Source organism: Halteromyces radiatus, assembly GCF_025201355.1.
Source record: "Halteromyces radiatus strain CBS 162.75 chromosome Unknown BX664scaffold_6, whole genome shotgun sequence".
NCBI classification, from domain to species: Eukaryota; Fungi; Mucoromycota; class Mucoromycetes; order Mucorales; family Cunninghamellaceae; genus Halteromyces; species Halteromyces radiatus.
The window spans coordinates 232,417-256,951 of NW_026251692.1; the positions used below are offsets into that span (position 1 = coordinate 232,417).

Sequence of the window (24,535 nt, forward strand, 5' to 3'; positions counted from 1 at the left end):
GCGAGCAAGAACGATAGCACAAACAAAAAGGAAGGAAAAAAGATGCCATGCGGGACATTCAAACTCCTATCAAGCTTTTTTTTTTCGATTTTATTAGTAGTAGTAGTGATTGGATCTTTTTCTTTTATTGATTTTTTTTTTTTTGTTATGGTAGACTCTGGTAATATTATAATATATATTATTAAACAACTTATAAATTATATATTTGTTTGTTTGTTATAGAAGGTATTGACTTGACCGATATCCAGAACTTACAAGACACATGTGAAACTACAAACAATTGGTCAATTTTAACCAATACTCTTTTGACTGTTTTTGGTGATATTGATTCTCTTAGTTCAAGTTTCTTATGGGTAAGAAAAAATAAAATAAATAACACTTTATTTAATTTTATTTGAATATATATAGAAAACTCCTGATTCTTTAACTCAATGTCCAGTGGATAAGTTACAAGCTCAAAAAGCCTTTAAAGTCATCAAACTTAATGTAAGTATATATATATACATATTCAATAGATATACTTAATAATTCCTTTTTTTTTTTTATTTCTTCATTAAACTATTAGTGCCCTCCTTTCTTATTTAAACGTGTAACAGATCGTGTACGGAAATTGATTCAACATTGCTCTCGAAATAGAAAAGAACAACTTTCTACTATTCATCTCAATGCTATTGTCATTCTATTCCAAGTAAGTTAACTATTGATACTTATAATTTTGATTTTTATAATATTCATTTTTTCTTCTTTTTTTTTTTATGTTATAGTGTCCTGTTTATATTGATGTACTTTATCCCAACAATCTTTTGACAGAATTATGTGAACTCATTGCTGCTATTGGTATTCCTTTACAAGATATCTTGTGTCGATATTTGATAGAATATCAATCACAAACATCATCTTCTATATCAATTTTTAAAACTCTTTTATCTATATTCCATCATATGGTTCAAGTACGATTATTATTAAGAAATACTTCAACATCTAATCCAAGTACGCATACTGATCCAATGGTGATAGAAGCAACACAATGTCTAGCTATGTTATGTAAGTTTGTCAGATCTTTACTTTAATTATACCGACTGATTTTTTTTCTTCTCTCTCTCTCTCATGGAATAGATCGCATGAACGAAGAATCACATTATGTTCCTTATACTGATTTTTACAATGAAGCTGTTAATGAACATTTGGAAATTAAAGAAGATTTTCCCAATTACAAAGATCACAAAGGGTATACATCTATATATATATTATAATTGTATATATATGTGTATATATACTGATAGTTTTTTTTTTTTTTTTTTTTTTTTTTTTTTTTTTTTTTTTTTTTTTTTTGCTTTCTTCATTTCCCCTTTATAGGTTCTCGTTTTGTGATTATCCCTTTATTTTGAACCCAGTAGTCAAAGCTGATATTCTCAAGATTGAAAGTGTTTATCAAATGCGACATGAACTTCAAGATGCCTTCTTCCGTGCTTTATTTCAAGGTGTCAATAGTCCTTATTTGGTATTGGAAATACGAAGAGATCATATCATTGAAGATACATTACAACAGTTGGAAGAAAAATCAATTCATGATCTCAAAAAACAACTACGAATACAATTTGTTGGTGAAGAAGGTGTGGATGAAGGTGGTGTACAAAAGGAATTCTTCCAGTTAATGGTTAGGGAACTCTTTGACTTGAAATATGGTATGTTTACCTTTAATGATGAAAGCCGATTGTGTTGGTTCAATGCGAATCTCTTACTTGGTGATGATACTTTGGAGTATTCAAAAGAGCAAGAAGATTTGACAACTGTTCGGGAATACAAACTTTTGGGCTTACTGATTGGATTGGCTGTATATAATAGTGTGATTTTAGATTTACATTTCCCTTTAGCTCTATATAAGAAATTGATGAATGTTCCTGTGGATATCTCGGATTTGAAACAACTGGATCCTGTAAGCAAAACAAAACAAAAAAAAAAAAAAAAAAAAAAGGAAAAAAAATTCTCAGTTTCTTTTCTCTTTTTTTTTTGAATAGAGTCTTGGTCATGGATTGGAACAATTGTTATGCTTGCCTCAGTCATCATCAGACGAAGACGATGAATTTGATCATTATTTTCAAGTGGATATTGAATCCTTTGGGCATTTAAAGACTTATGATCTCAAACCTAATGGTGGATCTATATTGGTGACCAAAGATGATCGTGAAGGTATTCATTTATTATATTTGAAAAGTACAATCAATGATTAATTTTTTTTTCCTTTGTATAGAATTCGTTGATCTGTATGTGGACTTTCTTTTGAACAAATCAGTGGAAAAACAATTTACTGCGTTTCAAACAGGCTTCAATTTAATTTGTCGTGATTGTGCAATCAAGGTAATCAAATGAAAAAAAAAAAAATAAACACTTTATCTCATTCAGCATCTCTCTTAGATCTTTCGGCCAGAAGAAGTTGAACAATTGGTTTGTGGTAGTTCGGATTTGGACTTTTATGCCCTAGAGAAATCTACTGTGTATGATGGTGGTTGGGATGAAAACTCGACTATCATTAGGTAATATGATATAATGGATAAGATGGATATTAGATTTATATATATTTTTACTAGATACTTTTGGGAAATTGTCCATGGTTTTTCTTATGAAGAGAAGAAGAAATTGCTTTTTTTTGCTACCGGATCAGATAGGGTAACGTGTTTTGGAAAAAGCTGACAAACAAGAACAAAAAAAAAAAAAAGACACAATAGAAAACTGATATATATATTATTTACATAAAATAGGCTCCAATTGGTGGACTTGGCAAGTTGCAGTTTGTGATTGCCAAAAATGGTGGAGATTCTGATAGGTAAAAAAAAAAAAAAAAAAAAAGGCGTCAAAGAGCATGATTCTCATTTATATTTTTTTTTATCTTTTTATATATACATAGATTACCGACATCACATACCTGTTACAATGTATTACTTTTATGTGAATATGGAAGCAAGGAAAAGTTACGAGAACGACTTTTGACAAGCATTAGCAATTCGGAAGGATTTGGAATGATATGATTTTGTGCATATACCCACTTTATACCATTTTATTTATATTTTCAATAAACGAACAATCATTTTTATTTTTATTTTTATTATGTTTGATATCATTCGAAAAGAGCATGGATAACAGCAGGACGTTTCGATTGACGATCATAGTATTGTTGGAGATGAGGACGACCAGCAAAGATAGTTTCAGGATGAGCCAAATGACGGTTTCCAGACCAGATGAATGCGGTGGCAAAGACATCAGCCAGGGAATGGGTATTACCGACAAGATAAGGCGATCCAGAGCTTAAGACAGTTTCGCAATGATCAAGCACAGCGTACCATGATTGTTGGTGGCGATGAAAGACCACAGGATCAAGGAGCCATTGTGCACGTAAATCAAACAGGGACAATCGAAGGGCATAGTCCAAATCTGGATGTTGCTGTTGATAAGCTACCATCTCTGCACGATCTGCCGCGATCTTTTCAGCATGTGCCGCTAACGCTTTTTCGTCTACGGGTTGCTCGGCAAGCACCAAGGCCTTGACACTGATTTGCCGCCATTCTTCCACAAAGGACACAACTTCCGGATCATGGGCTCGTAATGACCCATCCTGATCTAGAAATTGAGCAATGGAAAGCGAGTCAGGGATTACTTGTCCATCATGAACAAGAACAGGCACTTTGCCAGCTGGATTCAGTCGAACAAAATCAGGTCGATTGTGCTCATTGCCTTCCAAATCCACTGCCGTCAACGTATATTTATCTTGCACTCCCTTTTCCCATAATAAAAGTACCCCTACATTGGAATATAATGATTTAGGAAGAATATATAATGTATTGGTTGCACCAGTCATATCAAAAAAAAAAAAAAATAATGAAGTAAAATCAAAGATGATGATCATCCGTCTCATTATTTATACGTCTTTGATCGTCTATTTTTGTATATTATAAATCATCTTACTGTGTCACCATGTCAGCCTCAAATTTCCATTTTCTTTCGTCATCTTTAAAATCCTGATGTGTCATGACACTTGTAGATAGATCTAAAACATGCATCATCCAATCAATAAAACATAATATCATAAACTAATAACGTCTTTATTGAGAAAAAAAAATATGCTTTTCTAATTGTAGATGGACTGAAGCAAAAAAAAAAAAGTGTCAACTAAAGGAGACCGATGATCACCAAATACTGACCGAAATCGTACCTTTTGAAATCACCCAAAAACTCACCACCTAAAGTCACCGAAATGAAGTGATCGTCGCCCATAAGATGTAATCCTTTGATTCGTGCAAACCAAAAAAAAAAAAAAAAAAAAAAAAAAAAAGGAAAAAAGAAGAAAAATAAGTACTGTGAGAGTTCCTCTCCGCCCTTTTTTTTTTCGCTACCAAAACCAACTTCAACCAATCGGAAAAAAGCTTCTGTTCACCCGTTGAAATCCCTTGGGGGTACTTTTCCTTTGTATTACAATGTCAATGGAGCTACGCACGGTTGACTCATTAAAATGATTTTATCATTTCCAAAGGACATAAGATGATATGTTTTCATTTCAACTTGTAAACAAGCAAAAAAGTGGACTCAAATAAAAAAAAATCGTTATGCGGAGCTAGAACTTTTTTTTTTCTTTCTTGAGGACAAAAGAACAAACTGTATCGACTTTCTTTCCTCTATCTTCTTACTCACTCACTTAAACCCCCCTTCTTTTTTTTTTTATCTACTGTTTTCGTCACAGTAATTATTATTATTATTTTTTTTTATCTGGCTGAATGCAAGTCAAAGGCTGGGCCCATGTCTGTTTTTTACCACCGTTTGATCAAGATGGCAACTATGAGACACTAATGGGACATGTTGTGGATGAAAAGACCAAACAAGTGTATGGACTAAAAGGTGAGCGATTGGATTATGACGACCAGGAAAAGAATGACTGTATGGATCCTCAAGCATTTTATCGACTGATATTATCAGCATATACCCAACAAACTGTATCTTTGGTAGTACGACGTGATATTCATAACGACATGGCCACTTTGGAAACGGATCCAGCAGACGCTACACCATTTGATCAAGATAACATGTCATTCCATTTTCAACCTGATCGTGTCCTTGTCGATGAAAAGGCTTATCAACACTGCGAAAAATATCTACCAGTATTGACAGATCGTGATGATATATCAAAAGATGGCATCGATTGGCTAGTCTGTTTAGGATCAGTTAGTTTCAATGATGGAACGGTTGAATAGAAATGTATATATAGTATTATTATTTAAAATAAATAGGATTCCTTCATTTGATATCTATCGAGAAACGCGTTATGACGGAGTTGCGAAGGCGCGATTCCCTATTTTTTTTTCTCTCCCTTTCTTTTTTTTTAAACTATTTTGTTTTTATTTTACATTCCTTTTTTTCCATTGATTTTATATAACTTTTATTGATATGAATACAGAATCATCTACTTTGGCATCTAAAAAACTTCATTATGCTAGCTTACATGCTCAACTGACTCAATTGAACGAAAACGTACTGCGTTTAAACAACAATATTCAAGTCATGGGTGATCATATTCCTGCCTTGCAGAAACTTGGTATTCTCCATACTGCAATGTACGTATAAAATGAAAGAGAGAATAGTTTGTTTATATATATATTATTCATCTTGTGAATATTTCTTCAATAGGTCTATGTCTGCAACAAGAGTATTGAATGATACTACCATGTTCGACAAAATTCAACGACAACAACAACAACAACAACAAAAGGAACAATCATAATTATATAGTTTTTTTTTTAATGGAGGAATACGACTCATATACCAGCTGTATTGGGAAAACCTTGCAAGAAAGAAAAAAAAGGTAACAGGCTGTATGGAAAATGATGGGAATCATTAGTGATAGAATAGATAGATTCAGTAGTCTTAGTTTATTGGAAATAAAATTCAATAGGTATTTTATTTGAAATATTTTATCAATATGATCTATTCCAGATCTATGATGCCTAATTTCTATTATTATATAAGTTTTTCTGTCTATGATGTAATTATTATTTGAAAAAAAAAGTTGATCGATAGGCAACTGGATGATTTAAAGTTTACACCGGGGAATAGTTGCTGATGAATGATTGATGAATGTCTTTCATAGGTTGGTGGGGTTTGAATACAAGTTCCTTTGATGATAGCATTTGAAAAAAAAAAAAAAATAAGGGGGGTGGTTAGACCATATCAGGAAAAGTCAATAATTTTTAACTCAGTGAAAGTATAAAATGATTATTCTGAAGGACTTTCTCTTCTTTTTTCTTTCTTTTTTTTCATATATATATATATAGATAGATAGATAGATAAGACAATGACTATTTCTGACGTAAAAGTACAAGTATTCACTGACTTTGATGGAACTCTTTCTTTAGATGGTAAGAAATAAAACCGTTTATATCTTCATTATTCTCATGTCATTGTTTTTCTTTTTATTAGATACTGGTCTCATTCTTATTGATGACCATCGTTCTATGGGTCCTGAACGTCGTCGTGCCATTGAACACGATATTTTGGATGGACGAATTACCTACAAGTAAGTTAAGAAATGTCGATAAATTAATGATTATTTTTGACCATTGGTTTATATAGGGCTGGTCTTCAAGCTATGTGGGATTCTGTACATATTAGTTGGGATGAAGCTTGGTCTGAATATTTGGATCGTAAGTAAAGCATTCTTTCTTTCTTTCTTTTTTTTTTTTTTTTTTAACAAATAATAAAATAATGTTATTTTTTTATTTTATTTTATTTTTATATTTTAGATTGCAAGATTGATCCTGGTTTCCCTGCCTTTAATGATTATTGTATTGAACACAACTTCCCCGTCACTATTATCAGCAGGTAAAAGGAAATTTATATATTCAATTGAATGAATGATCATATGAATAACATTTGTTATTTTGTAGTGGACTCAAACCTCTTTTGGATCGAATCATGACCAACTTTTTGGGAGAAAAGGCCAAGGCAATTGATATTGTTTCCAATAATGGTGAAGTACATGGACGAGAATGGAAGATCATCTACAGAGATGAATCAGAATATGGCAATGATAAGTCAAGAAGTAAGTCTATACAATAATTATAGGTCATTTAATAAAATCATCTTTTTTTATTTCTTTCTTATTTCTTCTTAGCTCTCACCAAGGCTCGTGAAGCTGCTGAACCTGGTACCATCTTTGTCTTTTGTGGTGATGGTGTATCCGATATCTCTGCTGCTCGTCATGCTGATGTATTGTTTGCTCGCAAGGATCGTGATTTGGAAACTTACTGTGTTCGTGAAAACATTCCTTTTATTCCCTTTGACACCTTCAAGGAAATTCAAGATGTGGTAGAAAAGTTGGTGAATAAGAAGGCCGTGATTGAAAAGGATCCAAAGACTGGACTTTCCAAAGTGATAGATGTTTAGATGATAGAGAGATTATATTATATATATTTGATTTTTTTTTTTTACAATTAGAAACTTTTCAATAAACCATTTTATCACTTGTTTATATATTAAATTTGAATTTTTTTTTTCATTGGTGTGGTATTCGCAATTCAAGGATTTCTTTTGATCTTCAAATGATCCATCTACCTCATAAATGTACATTGTGATCACTCATATACTGTACAAATAGTTACAGTGAAAACTCCATATGTGTGCAAGGTCACCGATCAAATTCACTACCCGCTCAAACCAAAAAAAAAAAGGAAAAATTTTCTTGTTTTTTTTTTTTTTTTTTCTCTTTATTTCTCTTTCCCCCCTTTTTTTACCATTGTACTATATTTCTTCGTCATGTCTTCTAAACCAATATTACCTGATTCTCCATTACCTACTTCTTCTACTACTCAAGTATTTAATACTTTGATACAGCAAGATGTAACTGATACCTCTTTTGACTCGAAAAATCAAATATACCATTCCCAACTTCCTTTACAGCAAACAAATCCTTTATCTACACAACAACAACAACAACAACAACACACTCCTCCTGGCCAGTCTCCTATATCTGTTGAAAGAAGCAAGTTACCTTTACGGAAACGTCTAGCCAAAGATCAAAAGCCAATATCATTACAATGGATGGAGCCTGTTAAAACAGAAAACACTCAGCTTTCACCACATACTGAACCTTCCCTGTCTAAATCATTACCACACCCTTCTGTCTCTCCAATCGAGCAACCTCCAACACAATATAGCTTCCATAACAGTAATAGTAGCAACATTCATCTCGAGACTGATTCAGCCGTCCGTAGTCAACTACCTACATCACCAAAACCCAAGCATACAACGAAAAAGAAACATAATAATATAGATGAAAATGGTCGTGTAAGTTTGTAAAGTAGTATTTTTTAAATGATGATTTATTTACTTAGATTTTTTTTTAGCCTATCAAGAAAACCAAACGAGGTCGTCCTCCTTTATCATCGACAACAAGTAGCAAGAAAATAATCCTCGATCAGACGAACGACGTTGTCACTTCTGAAAACACACCAATCAGTAAAAAATCAACATCATCTACGGAACTCTACTGTTTTTGTCAAAAAGTATATGATGAAACTCAATTCATGATTGCTTGTGACCGATGTGAAAAATGGTTTCATGGTGATTGCATTGGTATTGATGAAAAACAAGGTGAAGCTGTAGATCTCTACTTTTGTCCCAGTTGCTCCAAGAGTAAGTATATATATATTATGATACATTTTTGATTTACTTTTATATTATTGTCATATTCAGTTAGTGGCAAACAAACTTCATGGAAAGCAAAATGTAGTAATCCATCCTGTCAAAATGTAGCAAGAGGTGGGAAAAATAAACAATCTCATGGATCGAAATACTGCCAGGACAAGTGTGGATTACAAGTGGCAAGGGCACGGTTGGTGTTATCAGATCGAAAACAACAACAAGAAATGGGTGAACTTGCATCATTTTCAACTCGTATGGAACAATTGTCAAAATCGCGACTCAGTTTATTCGCAGACAGGGATGATCGCCGGCGTTTGATTCGAATACGAATGGATAGACAACGAGCCATTGATATCATCCACCAGATCACTCTAAAACAACAATTTTTACAAGCACTTATGGAAACGATGGATCCAACCAATGATCAATGTGGGTTCGATTCTAGATTATTATGGGAAGACGATCCATGGGATTCAGTGACCGGATTAGAACGACAACCTACTCTACGATTACTACCTCTTCAAGAAGACACTTGGACAGTGTGTCATCAAAAATCAAAACGATGTCAAAGGCATAGCGGATGGACCAAGTTGAAGACGGCTGAATTGGAACAAGAACGGGAGGAACAGTTTGTCATATTATCCATCCTGGCTCGAGAACGGAAATTGATCAAGACTCGAATGAATAATCGGGTGGCAGAAATGAATGTAGCTAGATCTTTAATGAATGGCACTCTTGTACACAATCAATAAAATATTTCTCTTTTTTTTTTTTATATATTTGTCTTTCTGTCCATATTTCTTTTTTTTTTTTTTTAGTTCCTTTTATCAAAAAAAAAGGGGTACACTTTTTCATATACGATTGTCCAAACTCCGCTGTCAGTTCATACAGTTTGAGCAAAGAATCCAACAAGTCTTTCCTTCTCTCCCCCTCATACCCTTTTAAGTAAGTCATCCATCCATCCATCCATCCATCCATCCAATTGTACGATTGATACCAACATTCAAAAACACAATATCATTGATTTCATTTTATATTTTTTTTTTTTGTAGGGAAAATAAAAATGTCTGCTGAACTTGCTGTTGTCTACGCCGCTCTTATTCTTCAAGACGATAATGTTGACATTACCGTAATGCATAAAAAAAAAAAAAAAAAAGAAAAAAAAAGAAAAAAAAATGATTCACACCTCTTTTTTTTTTCTTATTAGGCTGACAAGCTCCAAACTCTTGTCAAGGCTGCTGGTATTGATGTTGAACCCATTTGGTTCTCTTTGTATGCCAAGGCTCTTCAAGGTCAAAATCTCGGTGAACTTCTTTTGAATGTTGGTGCTCCTGGTGCTGGTGCCGCTGTTGCCGCTGGTGCCGCTGGTGCTGCTGGTGCCGCTACTGATGCTCCTGCTGAAGAAGCCAAGGAAGAAGAAAAGGAAGAATCCGATGATGTAAGTCCATAGGAATATAAACGTTCTTTTCTTTGACTTATATATATATTATTTTGTAGGATATGGGTTTCGGTCTCTTCGATTAAACGATGGATTATAATCTTTTAGTTTAGTTATCTATACATTTGAAACATCCCCCCTTAGATCCAGCATATCAATTCATACGATTGCATAATTGTAATAATAATAAAAAAGTATATGTCTTTATTGAATGATCGGATGTATGCTATATGCTAATAAATATATATATGTGTGTGTTTGTGTGTATATAGGAGGAGGTAATTATTCTAATCTGAGCCTATTCTATAGGGGCCACGAATATCTTCACAAGTTTTCCCCTTTTCCATGATATCCGAATTGTAAGCAGTAGGGACTTTATGATTAGCATCACCAGGGATATTGATAGGAACATTCTTTAAAACTATGAAAATAAAAGAGGATGAATTCATATAGTGTTCCATTTTTCTTTTTTTCTTTTTTTCTTTACCTTGAGAAGGGACACAACCACCAGGAATATGATTACAAGTACATTTACCACCCAAGAAACTTGGAAGATTTTCAGGTGGGATTTGTTCCAATAGTTTTCCTTGATAATCACTACCAAGAATTTGAATTTTATCAATGGTACCTGGATCAAGCCAACCTTTGATGATTTTCCAAACATAGACAAAAGCACCTGGAGCATTCACTAGATATAATTTGTTGAGTGTTTCTGGATAATATTTTTGATCCACATCCGAAATAGTTCTAATCAATTGAATGGCAGGCATATGGAATTCTAAATAAGATAAAGTGAGATCTCAAAATAAATAAATAAATAAATAAATACTTACGTTGCCAACTCATACCAGTACAGTCAAAGATAACAGTTTCACGATTGATGACTTTACCAGCCATTTTGGAACAATCCCTCATAATCACACGATGTAGGAATTCATTACAACCAACATGATAATGAAAGATTTCTTCCACTGTTGTATTCTTGGCAATTGATTTAGCTTGATGGTGTCCCTAAATTTATCATTAATAATTTTCTCCCTATTATATCTCCTTTTTTTTTCTTACCAAACGTTCAATATAAATTGGACATCCATCTTTATCTACTTTATGCAACGCAGATCCACCCATGTGACGATAAATGCGTAGGACACTTTCAGCAACACCAGGTGCAGCAATCAAATTTTGATCAGGCATAGATAGATAACCACGAATAGGATATAATACTGGTAAACCATTACTTTTTGTTGCTACAGGATACATATCAATGCCATTTTCTTTTCTCCATTCAAAAGTACTCAGCAACTGTTTTAATGCTCCTTCCTAGAAAAAAAAAGAAAAAAAATTAGAAAACAATTTAGTATCTGTAGTTTTTTTTATGAGTCTTTCACTTTACCACATTCCAACTTCTAGCGATCAAGAATTGTTGAAGATACTATTGTTCATCGGTAATATATATATATATATAAAACATGAGAATGACATTGATTAAAAAGGAATGGCTTACTTGATCATTGACTGGAGGGTATCCTTTAAGATGAGAGCGTAGTTCAGCAATGGCTTGAGCTTTTTGTTCATCCGTACGAGCGATCACCATAATAATAAAGAATATAAAATAAAAAGAAAAAGAAAAAAAGAAATAATAAAAAAAAAAAAGATGGAAATCTGACCACTCCTATTTTTGGATATTTGTTGTAGGAGAGAGGGTAGACGGATCGTCTGATTTTGGTACTCCGGTCATTCATCCTTATCTGGAGGCATATAATCTTGGCAACGTTTACAATAACTCAGGATGTGAGTGGTCCTTTTTGTACTTTGAGATCAGACGAACAGGCACAAGTCAATTTTTACTACCCCACGTGCCATGAATCCATTGAAAGATTATGCAAAAAGGGAAATCACGAGTTTCCATCTGTCGGACAATGGCACAGACATTTTTCAATTCATTACGTTTACATTTCTATAATAAAATCACAACGGATTCAATCAACTTTTTTTTTTTTTTTTTTTTTTTTTTTGGTTTGAATTACAATTGAGCATCATCATTAAATGATTTAGGATAATGACATAATAAATCGATATGAAGGTAGATAATACAAATAAACAATAGTGATAATGATAATAAAGGAATGTTAAAGTAGGATCATCATATCAAAAGAGGAATATCTAACTGATAGATGAATGAAAAAGGGGATGATTTTTTATAGACAAGTTGCCTCCCTCGAGAGGGAAAAAAGGAATTGGGATCAAAAAACGCACACTCTGCTTGAATGCGCATAAATAAGCCATTGTGCGATAATCCTTACACAATAGATGATAAATCAATTGATGAAACCATTCGATGCTATATGATGAATAGAGAAAAAAGTAAATTTTGTAGTTCTCTATTTCAAAAGAGAAATGTACCTTCGTGTCAAAGTCGGTAGTTAAAATTCATAAAGCAAGAAAAAAAAGAGTGACTAAGATGAATTGCCCCCCCACACTTTAAATCTCTCTTTCTTTCCTCTTTTTTTTTTTATTCAGTTACAACAAAACCAACATGGATATTCAAAAGTTATTTAGCGTCAAAGACAAAGTGGTACTTGTTACTGGTGGTAGCCGAGGCATTGGTAATGACTCCATTATTCATAAAGTGCAAACCTTTTGCTTTGTTTCTAATACTGTCACCTTCTACCTTTTTTTTTCTAGGGGAAATGATATCTACTGCAAGTTGAAAAGAAAATACATTCATAGGTACTTTTCTTTATAACATGACTTTACTAATATATAGTTATAATTCTTTTATACAGGGTTTTGTTCAAGCTGGTGCTCGAGTCTACATCTCTAGCAGATCAGCCAAGAATTGTGATGAGGTAAAGGCAACCAGAGGGGGAGCAATGTTTAAGCTAATGTCATTGTATTATCTAGACTGCTGCTCGATTGACTGCTTTAGGGCCTGGCGTCTGTATCTCCTTGCCTGCTGATCTACAAAGCCTGGACGACATCAAAAAGCTGGTGACTGAACTGTCTAAACGTGAAAAGCGTAAGTTTCACTACAAATGAGTGCATGACAACTTATCGATACTATAGTATGTTTTAACAGCTCCCTCTTTTTTTTTATGATATTTGATTTTAGATCTCGATGTTCTTATCAACAATAGTGGGGCTACCTGGGGTAATGTTCTTTTTATATTAAATAGCTTATTGTTCATATTTTGACGCTACTTTTTACTTTCTCTCCTATATGTGTTAGGTGCTCCTATTGATAAGTATCCTGATGAAGCTTTCCAAAAAGTGGTGAACCTCAATTTGAACCGAGTGTTTAGTCTCACTCAAGCGTAAGTTATATTGAAACCAAAACCAATATTGATATTGATATTGATATTATTATTTTTTTTATACATGAATGATATCTTAGTTGTTTGCCTTTATTGCGTGCCAATGCTTCAACTGATCATCCTTCTCGTGTCATCAATATTGGATCTATCAATGGTATTAATCCTCCATCCTTCGAATCTTATGCATATAGTTCAAGCAAGGCTGCCGTTCATCATCTTACTCGACATTTGGCTGCTCGTTTAGGTCCTGAAGGTATTCTTGTCAATGCTATTGCTCCTGGCGTGTTTGCAACAAAGATGATGGCTGGAACTTTGAAGACTAGTGGTGATAAAATATTGGCTGGTATTCCTACTAGTCGTGTTGGTTCTCCTGAAGATATTGCTGGTACTTGTTTATACTTGTCTTCGCGAGCTGGTCAAGTAAGACAAAAAAAAAAAAAAAAAAAAAAAAGACAAAAAAAAAAGATAAAATGGATGGTTTGAACTTGTTTATTTATTTTTTTTTCTGAACTAGTATACTACTGGAGCAGTATTCCCTGTAGATGGCGGTTCTTTGGTTTCCAAAATCTAAAGTTTGGTATTTATTAGTTTACAGTTTTTTTCACTTCGAATTGGGACAAAAAGTAAAAATAATAAAGACGGATTACAAATAAATGGCAGGAATACCAAATAATACAAATAAAGTTTAATCATCATCATTAAAAAAAAAAAAAGAATACTTACAACGTAGTACTGGCAAGTTCTATCAAGCCGTAAATGGAGAATGAAGACACAAAGGAATGGGATAAACCAAAAAAAAGCGGACATTGAAAAAGAGACATAACTTTTTGGCATGTGGATGATTGTTTTCCTGCTCTTTACACTTTTCTTTTTTCCTTTTTTTTTTCTCTTTGGTTTGAGTACTTCTTCAATAGAAATACTTGTTATACTTTTATCATGCTGGATAAAGTACTTCTTCGTTTGAAGGAAGAGGTAGCCATGGATGGTTATCAAGGTATTGACAAGAAGTGTTTAGTGTGTGGGAACAATTTTTTTTTTTTTATGATAGTTCGATTGTTTCTCACCATTCAAAAACTTCCATTATTTAATAGGCACATCTATTAACGACATGTGGTCTTATGTACAGCGTTTTTTATCAGAACAAATTAATAATAATAATAATAATAATCGCGATGCCAAAATCGAACCAGTAGTGGATATGAATTACAAGAAATACTTTTGGTCTCAGCTACGATACGTTCCCGAACTATCATTTTTTGAACAACATCAACTTGCTTCTATAGAACAACAAATGAAAAACAATAACTCCGATGGAAACGAAGTAATTAATATAAATACATTAAAATATGTTGTTCATTTCATTTATTTCTTATATTGATCATTTAGGATACAGTGGATCTCGACTATAATTTATTAAATCACCTAGTTGAACTTGGATACGATCAAGTCGATAGCAAATATGGATCTCAATTACGTGTTGTGGCAGAAAAGAAGTTACAAGAAGCTCAATTATTTGTGGATGTACCCGTAAGTTTTCTTCTTCTTATATAAATAACAATTATCATGTTTAATAACCTCTTTCAATTTTTTTTTTTTCTGTTACAGTTTGGACAAACTTGGTCAACAAATCTTAGAAAAGTGCTTACGACGATCTTACAGGCTAGAGAAGGAGGTGTGACTCAAGCAGAACTTACAAATATTTGGAACTTTGATCCTAGATCAACTGGTCATTATGTCAAATCATTGGAAAAAAAGGGTGCCATGTAAATGATGATTCAAAAAAAAAAATTACTATGCTAGTTTTATTGGTATTTACCCACTTTATTAAACTTTTTAGATTCCGTGCTATGGTGACGGTGAATGCAACACGAACTAACATTTGTATCCATACTCGATTCAATAAAGGTGAACCAGTACTTGATTGCTCTAATCAATATGCACCAAATAATGTCAATATGAAAGGCGAAATATTCACCATGAAGGTATTCCGGGATCGACTTACTGTATTACTATCGGATGCAAAAGATCATACAATGTTTAGTACTGATATTCTTACAGCATTGGTAATACACATTACAAGAAAGAAATATTGAAATGAATCCTTACAAAATATATAACTCATTTTTTTTTTTATTAATAGGGCTTCAATTTGGCAAATCGAAAAGTCAGAAAATGGTTCAACAGAACAATTGATAGTCTTACTCATCAAGGCGTCGTGCGGAAATTGGCAGCTCAAAAGAATAACACTGGTCCAAGACATCGATGTATTCAACTTTTGGATTCAAAACAAGGTAGAGGAGTGAATCTTAACATATGATTTGAAGTATCTCATATTTTTTTTTTTTTTATTATTTTTATCAGGACCTCTCGATACCAAAAATGTGGATGAAGATGATGACGTTGACATGACTAGCGATGTTGCTTTTGATGATTTGGAACCTTTCGTATTGAAACCTATTACGGAAACCGCGGGCGGTGGCAAACTATTACACGGTGTTAGTTTGGATTATCAAATCTTACAAGTTATTCGAAATGCTGGTGAACAAGGAATCACTCAAAAGGTAAATATCTTAACTAGTGTTATGATAGATGGTTTAACTTTTTTTTCACTAATGATTATTATTATTACTATTATTATTATTATTTTATGTAGGATATTGGAATCGCAGTACGATGTGATAACATTCGGGTGGCAGGAAGAGTTATGGAACGATTGATTGAAATCAAAGGGGATGCTCGATTCAAGTACGGCATTGAACGTGTTTTGGAATTTGAAGGACGAAATCGGCGATATCGGTACTACTCATATGCGAATTATCTCAAGGTGCAAGGAGAATCAAACCTAGAAATACCTCCATTCGAGCCATTTAGCTGTCATCCATCATATCTCAGAGAAGTCGATTATCGTGCTATACAACCTGATGGAAAGAAAGGAAAACTACCCAAGACATCCAAGGCAACCAAGGCATCGAAGGCAACCAAGACATCGAAGACAACCAAGACAACCAAAACGTACAGGATACCGATGGTACACTCCGAGCCATTATCACCAACAAACGACAATCAATCTCCTTCTATCGAGGAAGAAACATCATCTGTAGTTACAGACATGCAGCAAGAATCAGTAGAAGGAACACCATCTGCAGTTACAGATATACAACAAGAACCAGTACAAGCAACATCATCCACAACTACGGACATACAGCAAGAACCAATACAAGGAACATCATCCACAACTACGGATATAGAGCAAGAAGCAGTACGAGAATCTAACGTTCGATCCCGTGGCAAAAAGCGTGCAACATCAGACAGTACCAGTGACCAATCAACAAAGAAAAAACAGCGACCACAACGAACGACGGCTAACAAAATCGTTAATTATTTCAAAAAAATAATTCACCAGGCAGACTCAGACACTTCTGCTGACTCTTCTGAATCTCCATCGGCATCATCCTCACCATCGTCAACATATTCAGCATCCTCACCGTCTTCATCGACTACATCGGACGTCAGCACTGAACATCCATCAACACAGCCATCTGTCGAACCAATCATGCCCTCGGCAATAACATCCACATCAACATCCTCATCAATAACGCCAGTAGTGGAGAAAACACCCAGCGAAATCGCTTCAACCGACACAGAAGACAGAAGGATGACTGACAACAACATCAAGACCAAGCCAGTTCAAATCAACAAGTATCTACAACAGCGTAAAGAAATCATCATGGCTCTATTGGAAGATAAGCATATTGTGGAACGTGGTATTGAATTACGGAATCTATTTATGGCCAAACGGAAGGAATTGTATGATGAGGCACCAGAAAGTTCGCACCAAATTGATAGCAAGACACTCTGGCGGTCGGTGGTAGCATTGAAAGAGGAAGGACAAGTTCATACGCGAGAAGGACAAATACTATTACTCAATGGAAAAAAGATGACCAAGCACATCCTGATTCACAAGTCTCTGGACCCCAATGGAACTGAAGTCAATGACTACTTTGACTATATGAATGAACGTAAAGTCATGAAAACGCATATAACCAAAATGGAAACTATCGAAAAAGCGTCTGTGGATGTGGAAGGACTGGACGACCGATTGACTCGTATGCAAAAATTGAAAGAAGAAGCTCTAGCGAACAATAAAATGATGGAAGCCAAACGTATTGATATGGAAATCCAACAGATCAAAGGTAACTCGATTATTTCTGGTGAAACATGGGATCCTTCTCTTCCAAAGAAGGTGAGCAACTGGCTTATGGTAGCTATGCAATTTGGTTACGCCAATTCTCGTATGGTTAGGATCAAACTTTTCCATCAATATCTTTTGGGCATACTTTTATTGGACAAGGAACAAGGTGTAGATACAACGACTCGAACTATTTCCACAAATGTGATCATTCATCGTATGACTCTGGCATTCTTATGCAAGGTGATTGGTGTTTTCCATCCTACTGATGAATTCCGCGAATATGTACAAGACGAAGCACATGGCAACGTGACGTTTATTGATCTTCCTAATTCAGTACGTAGTTGTATCCTTCATGAAAAAAACAGGTTCCGTTATCGGGTACGAGGTCTCCTTCAATTCTTGGTTTTTCTTGGTGTACTTGAAATGGTTCAAAAGAAAAACATGACAGCGGAAGATATCAAGGAAGATGAAGATAAACAAACGATGAATATGGAACGACCTCTACATTTGGGTGTGGCATACCGATTGACAGACAAAACAACTGTACGCAACTATCGACTTCCTGATCGTCCTATTGTACAAGAACACTCACTACTCACTCAAGCTGATGCCCTGATGTATTGGAGCGATTTACAATACGTGTGTACCAAGTTATCTCTAAGTGATGGGGAATCGGCGGTTCCTATACTGAACGACGACAGTGAAATATGGATCCGATCATTGTATGCGACGAAGAATTGGAGCATTAACTTTGTGTTTTCTCAAGATCAAAGAAAGGTGTTGAACAAAAACGTCGATCGACAGGCTCAAACAACTCCTCTCAATAGCACGGCTTGGTGTAGATCTATTGCAACTGATCTTGGTGTGTCCATTGATGCAGTACGTGGATATTATCGGAAGGTGGAAGATGCCATGGAACGATCAGCACGAAGAATGCGAATCAAATCGAAACAACAGGATATCGTCATCATTGGTTCACCACAGAGACGGCGACGACAACGACGACAGGAACCACCACGACCACGACAAAGACAAAGACGACAAATATATGATAGAGGAGTGGTATCTGATAGCAACAAAGTGATTACTCTTGCAACTACATCACCATTCAAATTCAATCAACATTCCATGAAACAAGGTCGACGATTGGCTATGCAACAACGACGAGAACAACAAAGATTACAACAGTTATCTGATGATGATCAAGATGAAGAAACAAAAAGTTCAAGATTGTTTTTGGATGATGATACAACTATACCATTGATGACACAAGGTAAAAAAAAAAAAAAAAAAAAAAAGGAATACATTAAAAAATATTGATCTTTTTTTTTTTTTTTAAATTCTTTTGATAGAGGAGTTGTCTACTACAAAATTGATGATTCCCCGTTCGAAACGAAAAACTTGGACTACAGAAGAAGATGATCTTTTAAAATTATGCTATGTTATCTCCAATCATCGAAGAGAAGCTGGATGCCGATTTAGTTGGAAGCCTATTGAAGCCGTTTTAAATATTGTGCCAGCACGATGTCGACGAAGGATCACTTTTCTCAAGGAAACTGCAAAACATGCGGAGGATCTACAAAAAATTCGAGTCAAATGGCATCGGTTTTACAATCAGGGTGTTCGTGAAGGAGTCATCACTACTTGGAAGAAGGTGGCCGATACTGATTTTGGACTTGTGGATTATGTGACCTATTATCTTGAACAAAGTCAACTTGAAGATATGTAAGTGATGTAGAATATATACATTCATTCCATTTTATCTCATCTATTATATATATTATATTAGACAAGATACTTCCTCTGTTGTCCGATGGTGGTTACCAACTACTGCTCAAATGATTGAAAACAATTTCAATGTCACCACTATTGCTGCGCTCAACAAACAAAGTATTAGTTTTATGGAAGATGAATATCATACTCGAAATTCGGCCATTTTGATGCGACAAACTTTATGTACCCATGCTTTTACTCAACGAGTACATCTAGCTGAATCATATGACAATTTTGCAACAAAAGATCTGACTGAAACGGATTGTGATAGGCGAAAAATAGAATTGTTAAAACAGCTTTTCAAGGTAAGAGAGACTTGATTTTTTTTCTTTTTAGATATTCACTCCACTTTAATGATAGATGATCCTGATGACACCTGCTGAATTATACGATCCATATTATGCCCATACCTTGGTCTCAAGTTTCCCACAAAGTCTACTTACATGTGCTATTACAGAATCTCGTGCGGAAGGTGTGTTGGTCAAGGCCAAAGGTGAACGTATCACTGATCGACGTATACCAAAGACATTATTAGGATTTTCTGAAAGGTAAGAATACAAACATATTACTTGATCTTTTTTTATTTATTCTTTATTATAGGTTCATGCGCAATATGGCTGTGCAAACACCAGAAAATATTTGGTCTCAAGCTCGGGAATATGAAAGACATCTTGTCGAATCAAAAACTTCCAATGTAGATCCTGTGGTGCTCAACAGTGGGATGATGGCATGCATCTTGGATTTAGTTTCAACTGGAAATGTAAGTAATATCATATTCATTTGCTATTACTCATTTTATTTTCATTTCTTTATATAGCTGTCTATCAAGATTACCAATTTTGATGAATTTATTGAAAAACATGGAGCACCCAATCATGCATCAAGAGGCCTCAGTAAGTTATATATATATATATATATATATTTAGATATAGTAGTAACTTACCTTCATTTATTTATAGAGGAGAAAAATACGGATTATGATATGACACTTTTATTTGGTGGCACTCGTGATGATATTCAAAACGTGACGCTTTTAGAACCTGAAGTGAAATGTTTGACAGATAAAGAACTAAACAGCATATTGGGTGGACTTGCGGTGACACAGCCTGGTATATATGGACTGGTGCAAAAGATAGTGAGATATCTTGAATCTCGGGGAAACATGGGTGCCACTTTACTGGAGATGAAGCAAAATTTACTCATAGAAGATGATGAACTGTTTATGGCAGGTGTCAATTTGGTGACACGACAAGTCCAACCTCCTTTGGCAACATTTGTTGGCTATCATACTTCTCGATTGATACTTTCTACGGAACTGGACACATGGACAGTCATTACAAGGGATATAGAGGATAAGACAATTGAAGATGTACAACAACATATGAAACGAATCCATCCACCTGATGATGATGATGATGATATGGTCGCGATCAAAGCGGAACCTGGACAAGAAATGATGGTGATTCAAAGGAAAGAAGTGGTCAAACCATTCTTATGGATGGACATCAACGGTAACAAGACCGTATCGATATGGAAAGGTTGTGTGGATATCTTGGTGGATACATTGATGCATCGTCCTGGCATTACCTTTGGACATTTATGTCGTGTGCTTGTGGGGATTTTATCACCGGTGGAGATCAAAGATTTGATTCAAGTATTACTTTCTTCTGGTGCTCTTCGACAGTTATCAATCACATCCTCCTCCTCTTCTTGTTCACTGTTCTCCTCTTCTTTGGATTTACGCACGGCTACCTCCAATTCTATCGATCCTTCTTTACAAACAAGTTACTGGTTGACTCCTGGATATTACAACAAAATCTATCCCTAGTTATTGTATTTGTATATATCTCCATTTATTTGATATATCTTTACCACCATGTATTGATCAATAAAAAATATTTAAAGACGGTTTTTATTATTATCATTAAAGAATGGAATACAAAATAGAACTAAAAACAAAACTAAAACTAAAAAGAAAAAAAATCAAGGAGAGAGAGAGAAAAAAAAAAAAAAGAATGATGGTGGTAGATTGGGAGGAATATATATGGATATATATATTGGAGAAAAAAAAATAGGAGGAAATAAATAGATAGATAGATAAATAGATAGATATATATATATATGTATATATACGGAATAAGGAGGGACCTAATAAAGAGCAAATGGAATATAAAACATACAAATGGATTCACACACTAAGTAACACAGGGCTTGAAGGTGTTGAAGAAGATCGCGGACCGGCCGAAGGATCAGTAGTTGTCGAAGAAGAAGAAGAAGATGGAGAAGTGCAGGTAGTAAATGTTGAAGATGATTTGATGCGTTTTTTTGTTGATTCTGACGTTTCTGGTATGGGAGAAGATAAGCAACGTTTCCTTGTCCAAGTTTCCGAAGAACTTATCATCATGGTATCGGTTTCTTGAGTATCGGTTGTAGAAGAAGAGGATGTTTTTGAAGAAGATGGTTTGCTTGTGATCAATGTTGATACCTCGTGATCTTTTGTCTCATTATACATCCAATTATATGATAATTTTGTGTTTTGTCGTATTTCTTCATTATCGTCATCATTCAACCATGCCCAGCTTGGATCATCATCATCATCATCATCATCATCATCATCATCATCGTCATCATCATCTTCATCATCATTGGAATAGGATAATAATTGATCTTTGTCAGGTGATGTTGAAGTCAAATTTTCAGAAATTGTTGTATCATTGTCATCATCTAAGGTTGATTCATGATCTTCTTGAGAAATCATCCAATCATCCTGAATAGATGTAAAAACTAATTCTTGTTGTCGTCGGACTTCATTCCATAATCTGAATAAATAAATAAATAAAAAGTTGTAAGTAGTGAAGTGGAAAAAGAACAACAAAAAAAAAAAAAAAAGAAAAGTAGAGGAAGAAGAAGAAGAAGAGGGTTTCATTGATTTATTTGGGAAAAGTATCAAGGTTAAGAGAATGTTAACTATTAGGGTAATAATAATAATAAAAAGAAGATTACCTTGTCGTCAAAAGTATTCTTCTTAATTGTAATTCACTTTTAGGTAAAATAGATGGATAAATCTTGTTATGACTTGCAGTTGCTAAACGCTTCATCAAAAGATCTTGAGAATCCATTTATTTGACAAAAAAGAAAAAAAAAATTATATAAATAAAATAAATAAATAAAAAAAAAAAGAAGGTGACTTTGTTTTTCGATAAGAAAAATGGAAGAAGGGTCGAGGAATAATAAAGAAGAAGAGGAAAGAAGAAAGAAAAGAGAAAAAAAAAAAAAGGAAAAAAGATCGGATGAAGACAAGGGGGAAAAGAAAATCATTTGAACCAATAAAAATTCAATTTTATTTATATGTCTGAATTTCAAAATATTATAATAATTATTAATAATGGCCACCATATCTTCTTTTTTACTTTATACAATGATACACTATCACTCATCTTTATACTACTCTTTGGTCCTGTAACAATAGTATTTGGAAGATCTTTGACTGCAGCAAAACCAATTTCTCTCTTATTCATATCAAATACAAGATACGTTGATCGAAGGATAGAATCACCAATTAATACTATTTGAAGTCCATTTCTTTCTAACCCAATCTTATTCTTCTTATTGGACTGTAACCATGGTGCAATACCAAACATACATTGTGTTGCTTTTTTTGGATGGTCAGCATTCAATGGAATCACCAAATCGCGAATAGGAACAGTAATACGTACAGGTTCTTCAATTGCCTTATTTTCAACGGATATTTCCAACACCAATAATTGATCGGTATGATAGACATCACAATCAATGATATATGTTCCAGTGGTTTGGTCCATTAATACTTTATCTCTATTATTTCTTTTATTATTAGATCCTGCTGCACTGATGACGATCTGTTCGGCCAAATCCTTTTCCATATAGGTCAACGTTGTCCCAGTATCAATGATGAATCCCTTTAATGGCTTGAATGGAAATCGTTTTATTTGTGTTCCTTGTTGAAGTTGAATACCTTGTCCATATACCATCCAATACGTGTAATGATGTTTTTTATCTTCTTGTTGTGGATCTTTATTATTAGATGGTGTCAATGGAACATAATGCATTTGATTTTGATATGTTTTATCCACTCCACCAAATACAATTTCTCCAGCCCAACCTTTATCGTAGAAAGATCCCATCATGATCGAGAATATAGGTTCTTGGATATGTCCTTGCTCTACCAATGAAAATACAAATGGATTGTAGGCATCTCCTTGTTCGTTGGCAGAATGCGTCAAGCTTGGAAACCCTAGTCCCAAAATCCCATTGGCCGTCACTTTGGATTTGTCATCATCTTCTCTGCCTTGTAGTTGTGATTTGGTGGCCATGATGATATCTTTGGAATTCTTCGCAAGTCCGAACTGTTGATTCTCGATCTGGACTCCTGCTACTCTTACTGTATCTTTACCATAGATGCCTTGAACTTGACCAATCTGAGTAAGTTAGAATATATACGAAAATAATAATAATAATAGTAAAATATATGAGTTTTGAATCAAACGTATTGAATATTTATATATTTTACCCCATAGGTGATTGCAAATGGTTGATGGGAGGTTTGGAAGGTAGATGAATTGGTGGCATCAAAACGATCATGCGGACAAGATTGCTCAGAACAATCAACAGATGGAATCCAAAGATCAGAACTTTTGGTAAAAAAAAAAAAAAAAAAAAAGGATAGGATGAATAAAATAGATTGATTCTTTTTTTTTTTTTTTTGTTACCTTCCTGTATCCAAAGCAACTCTGAAATCTTGTGGTGGTGTTCCCACTGATATGGAAATTAAGTACTCTGTCCCTTCATCATTGTAGAGTAACGATTTATACTCTGGTTGATTGGATCTTTTTAGGATAGACTTTGATTGTTGTATTTGTTTAGTGATAGGTAGTTTGATAGTTTTAGCCGTGATATTGATGATGAAATAAAAATACCATATTACCATCAAACAGATAATAGACATCTTTCAAAGTGATGATGGACAAAGAAAAAAAAAACAACGATTCTTCCCGATCATCATTACTTTTTTTTTTTTTTTTTTTTTTTGAAGAATGGGGTATATGTTAGGGCTTCATTTATTTATACAAGGGGAAGGGTTTTTTTTCCAAACAG

General features: G+C 34.2%; 10 protein-coding genes across 10 annotated transcripts; 7 read left to right on the plus strand and 3 right to left on the minus strand.

Moving 5' to 3' along the window:
• The first annotated feature begins 133 nt into the window (after positions 1 to 133).
• Positions 134 to 3,082, plus strand: BX664DRAFT_337173 (uncharacterized protein). Its single transcript, XM_051546179.1, has 13 exons — positions 134 to 160; positions 223 to 353; positions 409 to 486; positions 566 to 688; positions 765 to 1,044; positions 1,117 to 1,228; positions 1,357 to 1,936; positions 2,019 to 2,190; positions 2,252 to 2,358; positions 2,416 to 2,534; positions 2,589 to 2,667; positions 2,760 to 2,824; positions 2,906 to 3,082. Exons 1-13 carry the CDS (start codon positions 148 to 150, stop codon positions 3,024 to 3,026), a joined length of 1,980 nt encoding a protein of 659 aa, XP_051397933.1. The 5' UTR covers positions 134 to 147; the 3' UTR covers positions 3,027 to 3,082.
• Positions 3,083 to 3,889, minus strand: BX664DRAFT_337175 (uncharacterized protein). Its single transcript, XM_051546180.1, has one exon. The coding sequence runs from the start codon at positions 3,851 to 3,853 to the stop codon at positions 3,116 to 3,118; it is 738 nt and encodes a 245-aa protein (XP_051397934.1). The 5' UTR covers positions 3,854 to 3,889; the 3' UTR covers positions 3,083 to 3,115.
• An 806-nt stretch (positions 3,890 to 4,695) lies between these two features.
• BX664DRAFT_337176 (uncharacterized protein) lies at positions 4,696 to 5,274 on the plus strand. Its single transcript, XM_051546181.1, has one exon. The coding sequence runs from the start codon at positions 4,767 to 4,769 to the stop codon at positions 5,238 to 5,240; it is 474 nt and encodes a 157-aa protein (XP_051397935.1). The 5' UTR covers positions 4,696 to 4,766; the 3' UTR covers positions 5,241 to 5,274.
• A 1,050-nt stretch (positions 5,275 to 6,324) lies between these two features.
• Positions 6,325 to 7,500, plus strand: BX664DRAFT_337181 (HAD-like domain-containing protein). Its single transcript, XM_051546182.1, has 6 exons — positions 6,325 to 6,401; positions 6,463 to 6,559; positions 6,616 to 6,686; positions 6,786 to 6,864; positions 6,930 to 7,084; positions 7,157 to 7,500. Exons 1-6 carry the CDS (start codon positions 6,338 to 6,340, stop codon positions 7,426 to 7,428), a joined length of 738 nt encoding a protein of 245 aa, XP_051397936.1. The 5' UTR covers positions 6,325 to 6,337; the 3' UTR covers positions 7,429 to 7,500.
• Positions 7,501 to 7,750: 250 nt separating this feature from the next.
• Positions 7,751 to 9,459, plus strand: BX664DRAFT_283144 (uncharacterized protein). Its single transcript, XM_051541589.1, has 3 exons — positions 7,751 to 8,328; positions 8,388 to 8,676; positions 8,737 to 9,459. The coding sequence occupies exons 1-3, from the start codon at positions 7,798 to 7,800 to the stop codon at positions 9,435 to 9,437; spliced, it is 1,521 nt and encodes a 506-aa protein (XP_051397937.1). The 5' UTR covers positions 7,751 to 7,797; the 3' UTR covers positions 9,438 to 9,459.
• A 34-nt stretch (positions 9,460 to 9,493) lies between these two features.
• On the plus strand, positions 9,494 to 10,296 carry BX664DRAFT_387251 (60S acidic ribosomal protein P1). Its single transcript, XM_051549377.1, has 4 exons — positions 9,494 to 9,630; positions 9,738 to 9,814; positions 9,893 to 10,123; positions 10,183 to 10,296. Exons 2-4 carry the CDS (start codon positions 9,749 to 9,751, stop codon positions 10,207 to 10,209), a joined length of 324 nt encoding a protein of 107 aa, XP_051397938.1. The 5' UTR covers positions 9,494 to 9,630; positions 9,738 to 9,748; the 3' UTR covers positions 10,210 to 10,296.
• Positions 10,297 to 10,410: 114 nt separating this feature from the next.
• BX664DRAFT_366209 (CRAL-TRIO domain-containing protein) lies at positions 10,411 to 11,717 on the minus strand (the record flags this gene model as incomplete). Its single annotated transcript, XM_051548513.1, has 5 exons — positions 10,411 to 10,544; positions 10,611 to 10,901; positions 10,957 to 11,094; positions 11,248 to 11,443; positions 11,628 to 11,717. 5 exons carry the CDS (start codon positions 11,715 to 11,717, stop codon positions 10,411 to 10,413), a joined length of 849 nt encoding a protein of 282 aa, XP_051397939.1.
• A 910-nt stretch (positions 11,718 to 12,627) lies between these two features.
• Positions 12,628 to 14,154, plus strand: BX664DRAFT_337184 (uncharacterized protein). Its single transcript, XM_051546183.1, has 8 exons — positions 12,628 to 12,729; positions 12,809 to 12,825; positions 12,910 to 12,972; positions 13,028 to 13,142; positions 13,236 to 13,274; positions 13,353 to 13,437; positions 13,518 to 13,857; positions 13,952 to 14,154. Exons 1-8 carry the CDS (start codon positions 12,660 to 12,662, stop codon positions 14,006 to 14,008), a joined length of 786 nt encoding a protein of 261 aa, XP_051397940.1. The 5' UTR covers positions 12,628 to 12,659; the 3' UTR covers positions 14,009 to 14,154.
• Positions 14,155 to 14,325: 171 nt separating this feature from the next.
• BX664DRAFT_387253 (uncharacterized protein) lies at positions 14,326 to 21,311 on the plus strand. Its single transcript, XM_051549378.1, has 14 exons — positions 14,326 to 14,431; positions 14,529 to 14,758; positions 14,824 to 14,964; positions 15,043 to 15,200; positions 15,275 to 15,500; positions 15,578 to 15,728; positions 15,799 to 15,998; positions 16,091 to 18,902; positions 18,982 to 19,354; positions 19,419 to 19,707; positions 19,763 to 19,950; positions 20,003 to 20,162; positions 20,220 to 20,295; positions 20,362 to 21,311. Exons 1-14 carry the CDS (start codon positions 14,374 to 14,376, stop codon positions 21,228 to 21,230), a joined length of 5,931 nt encoding a protein of 1,976 aa, XP_051397941.1. The 5' UTR covers positions 14,326 to 14,373; the 3' UTR covers positions 21,231 to 21,311.
• Positions 21,312 to 21,392: 81 nt separating this feature from the next.
• On the minus strand, positions 21,393 to 24,386 carry BX664DRAFT_387254 (aspartic peptidase domain-containing protein; the record flags this gene model as incomplete). Its single annotated transcript, XM_051549379.1, has 5 exons — positions 21,393 to 22,221; positions 22,406 to 22,508; positions 22,848 to 23,859; positions 23,952 to 24,072; positions 24,151 to 24,386. 5 exons carry the CDS (start codon positions 24,384 to 24,386, stop codon positions 21,591 to 21,593), a joined length of 2,103 nt encoding a protein of 700 aa, XP_051397942.1. The 3' UTR covers positions 21,393 to 21,590.
• Between the last annotated feature and the right edge of the window lie 149 nt (positions 24,387 to 24,535).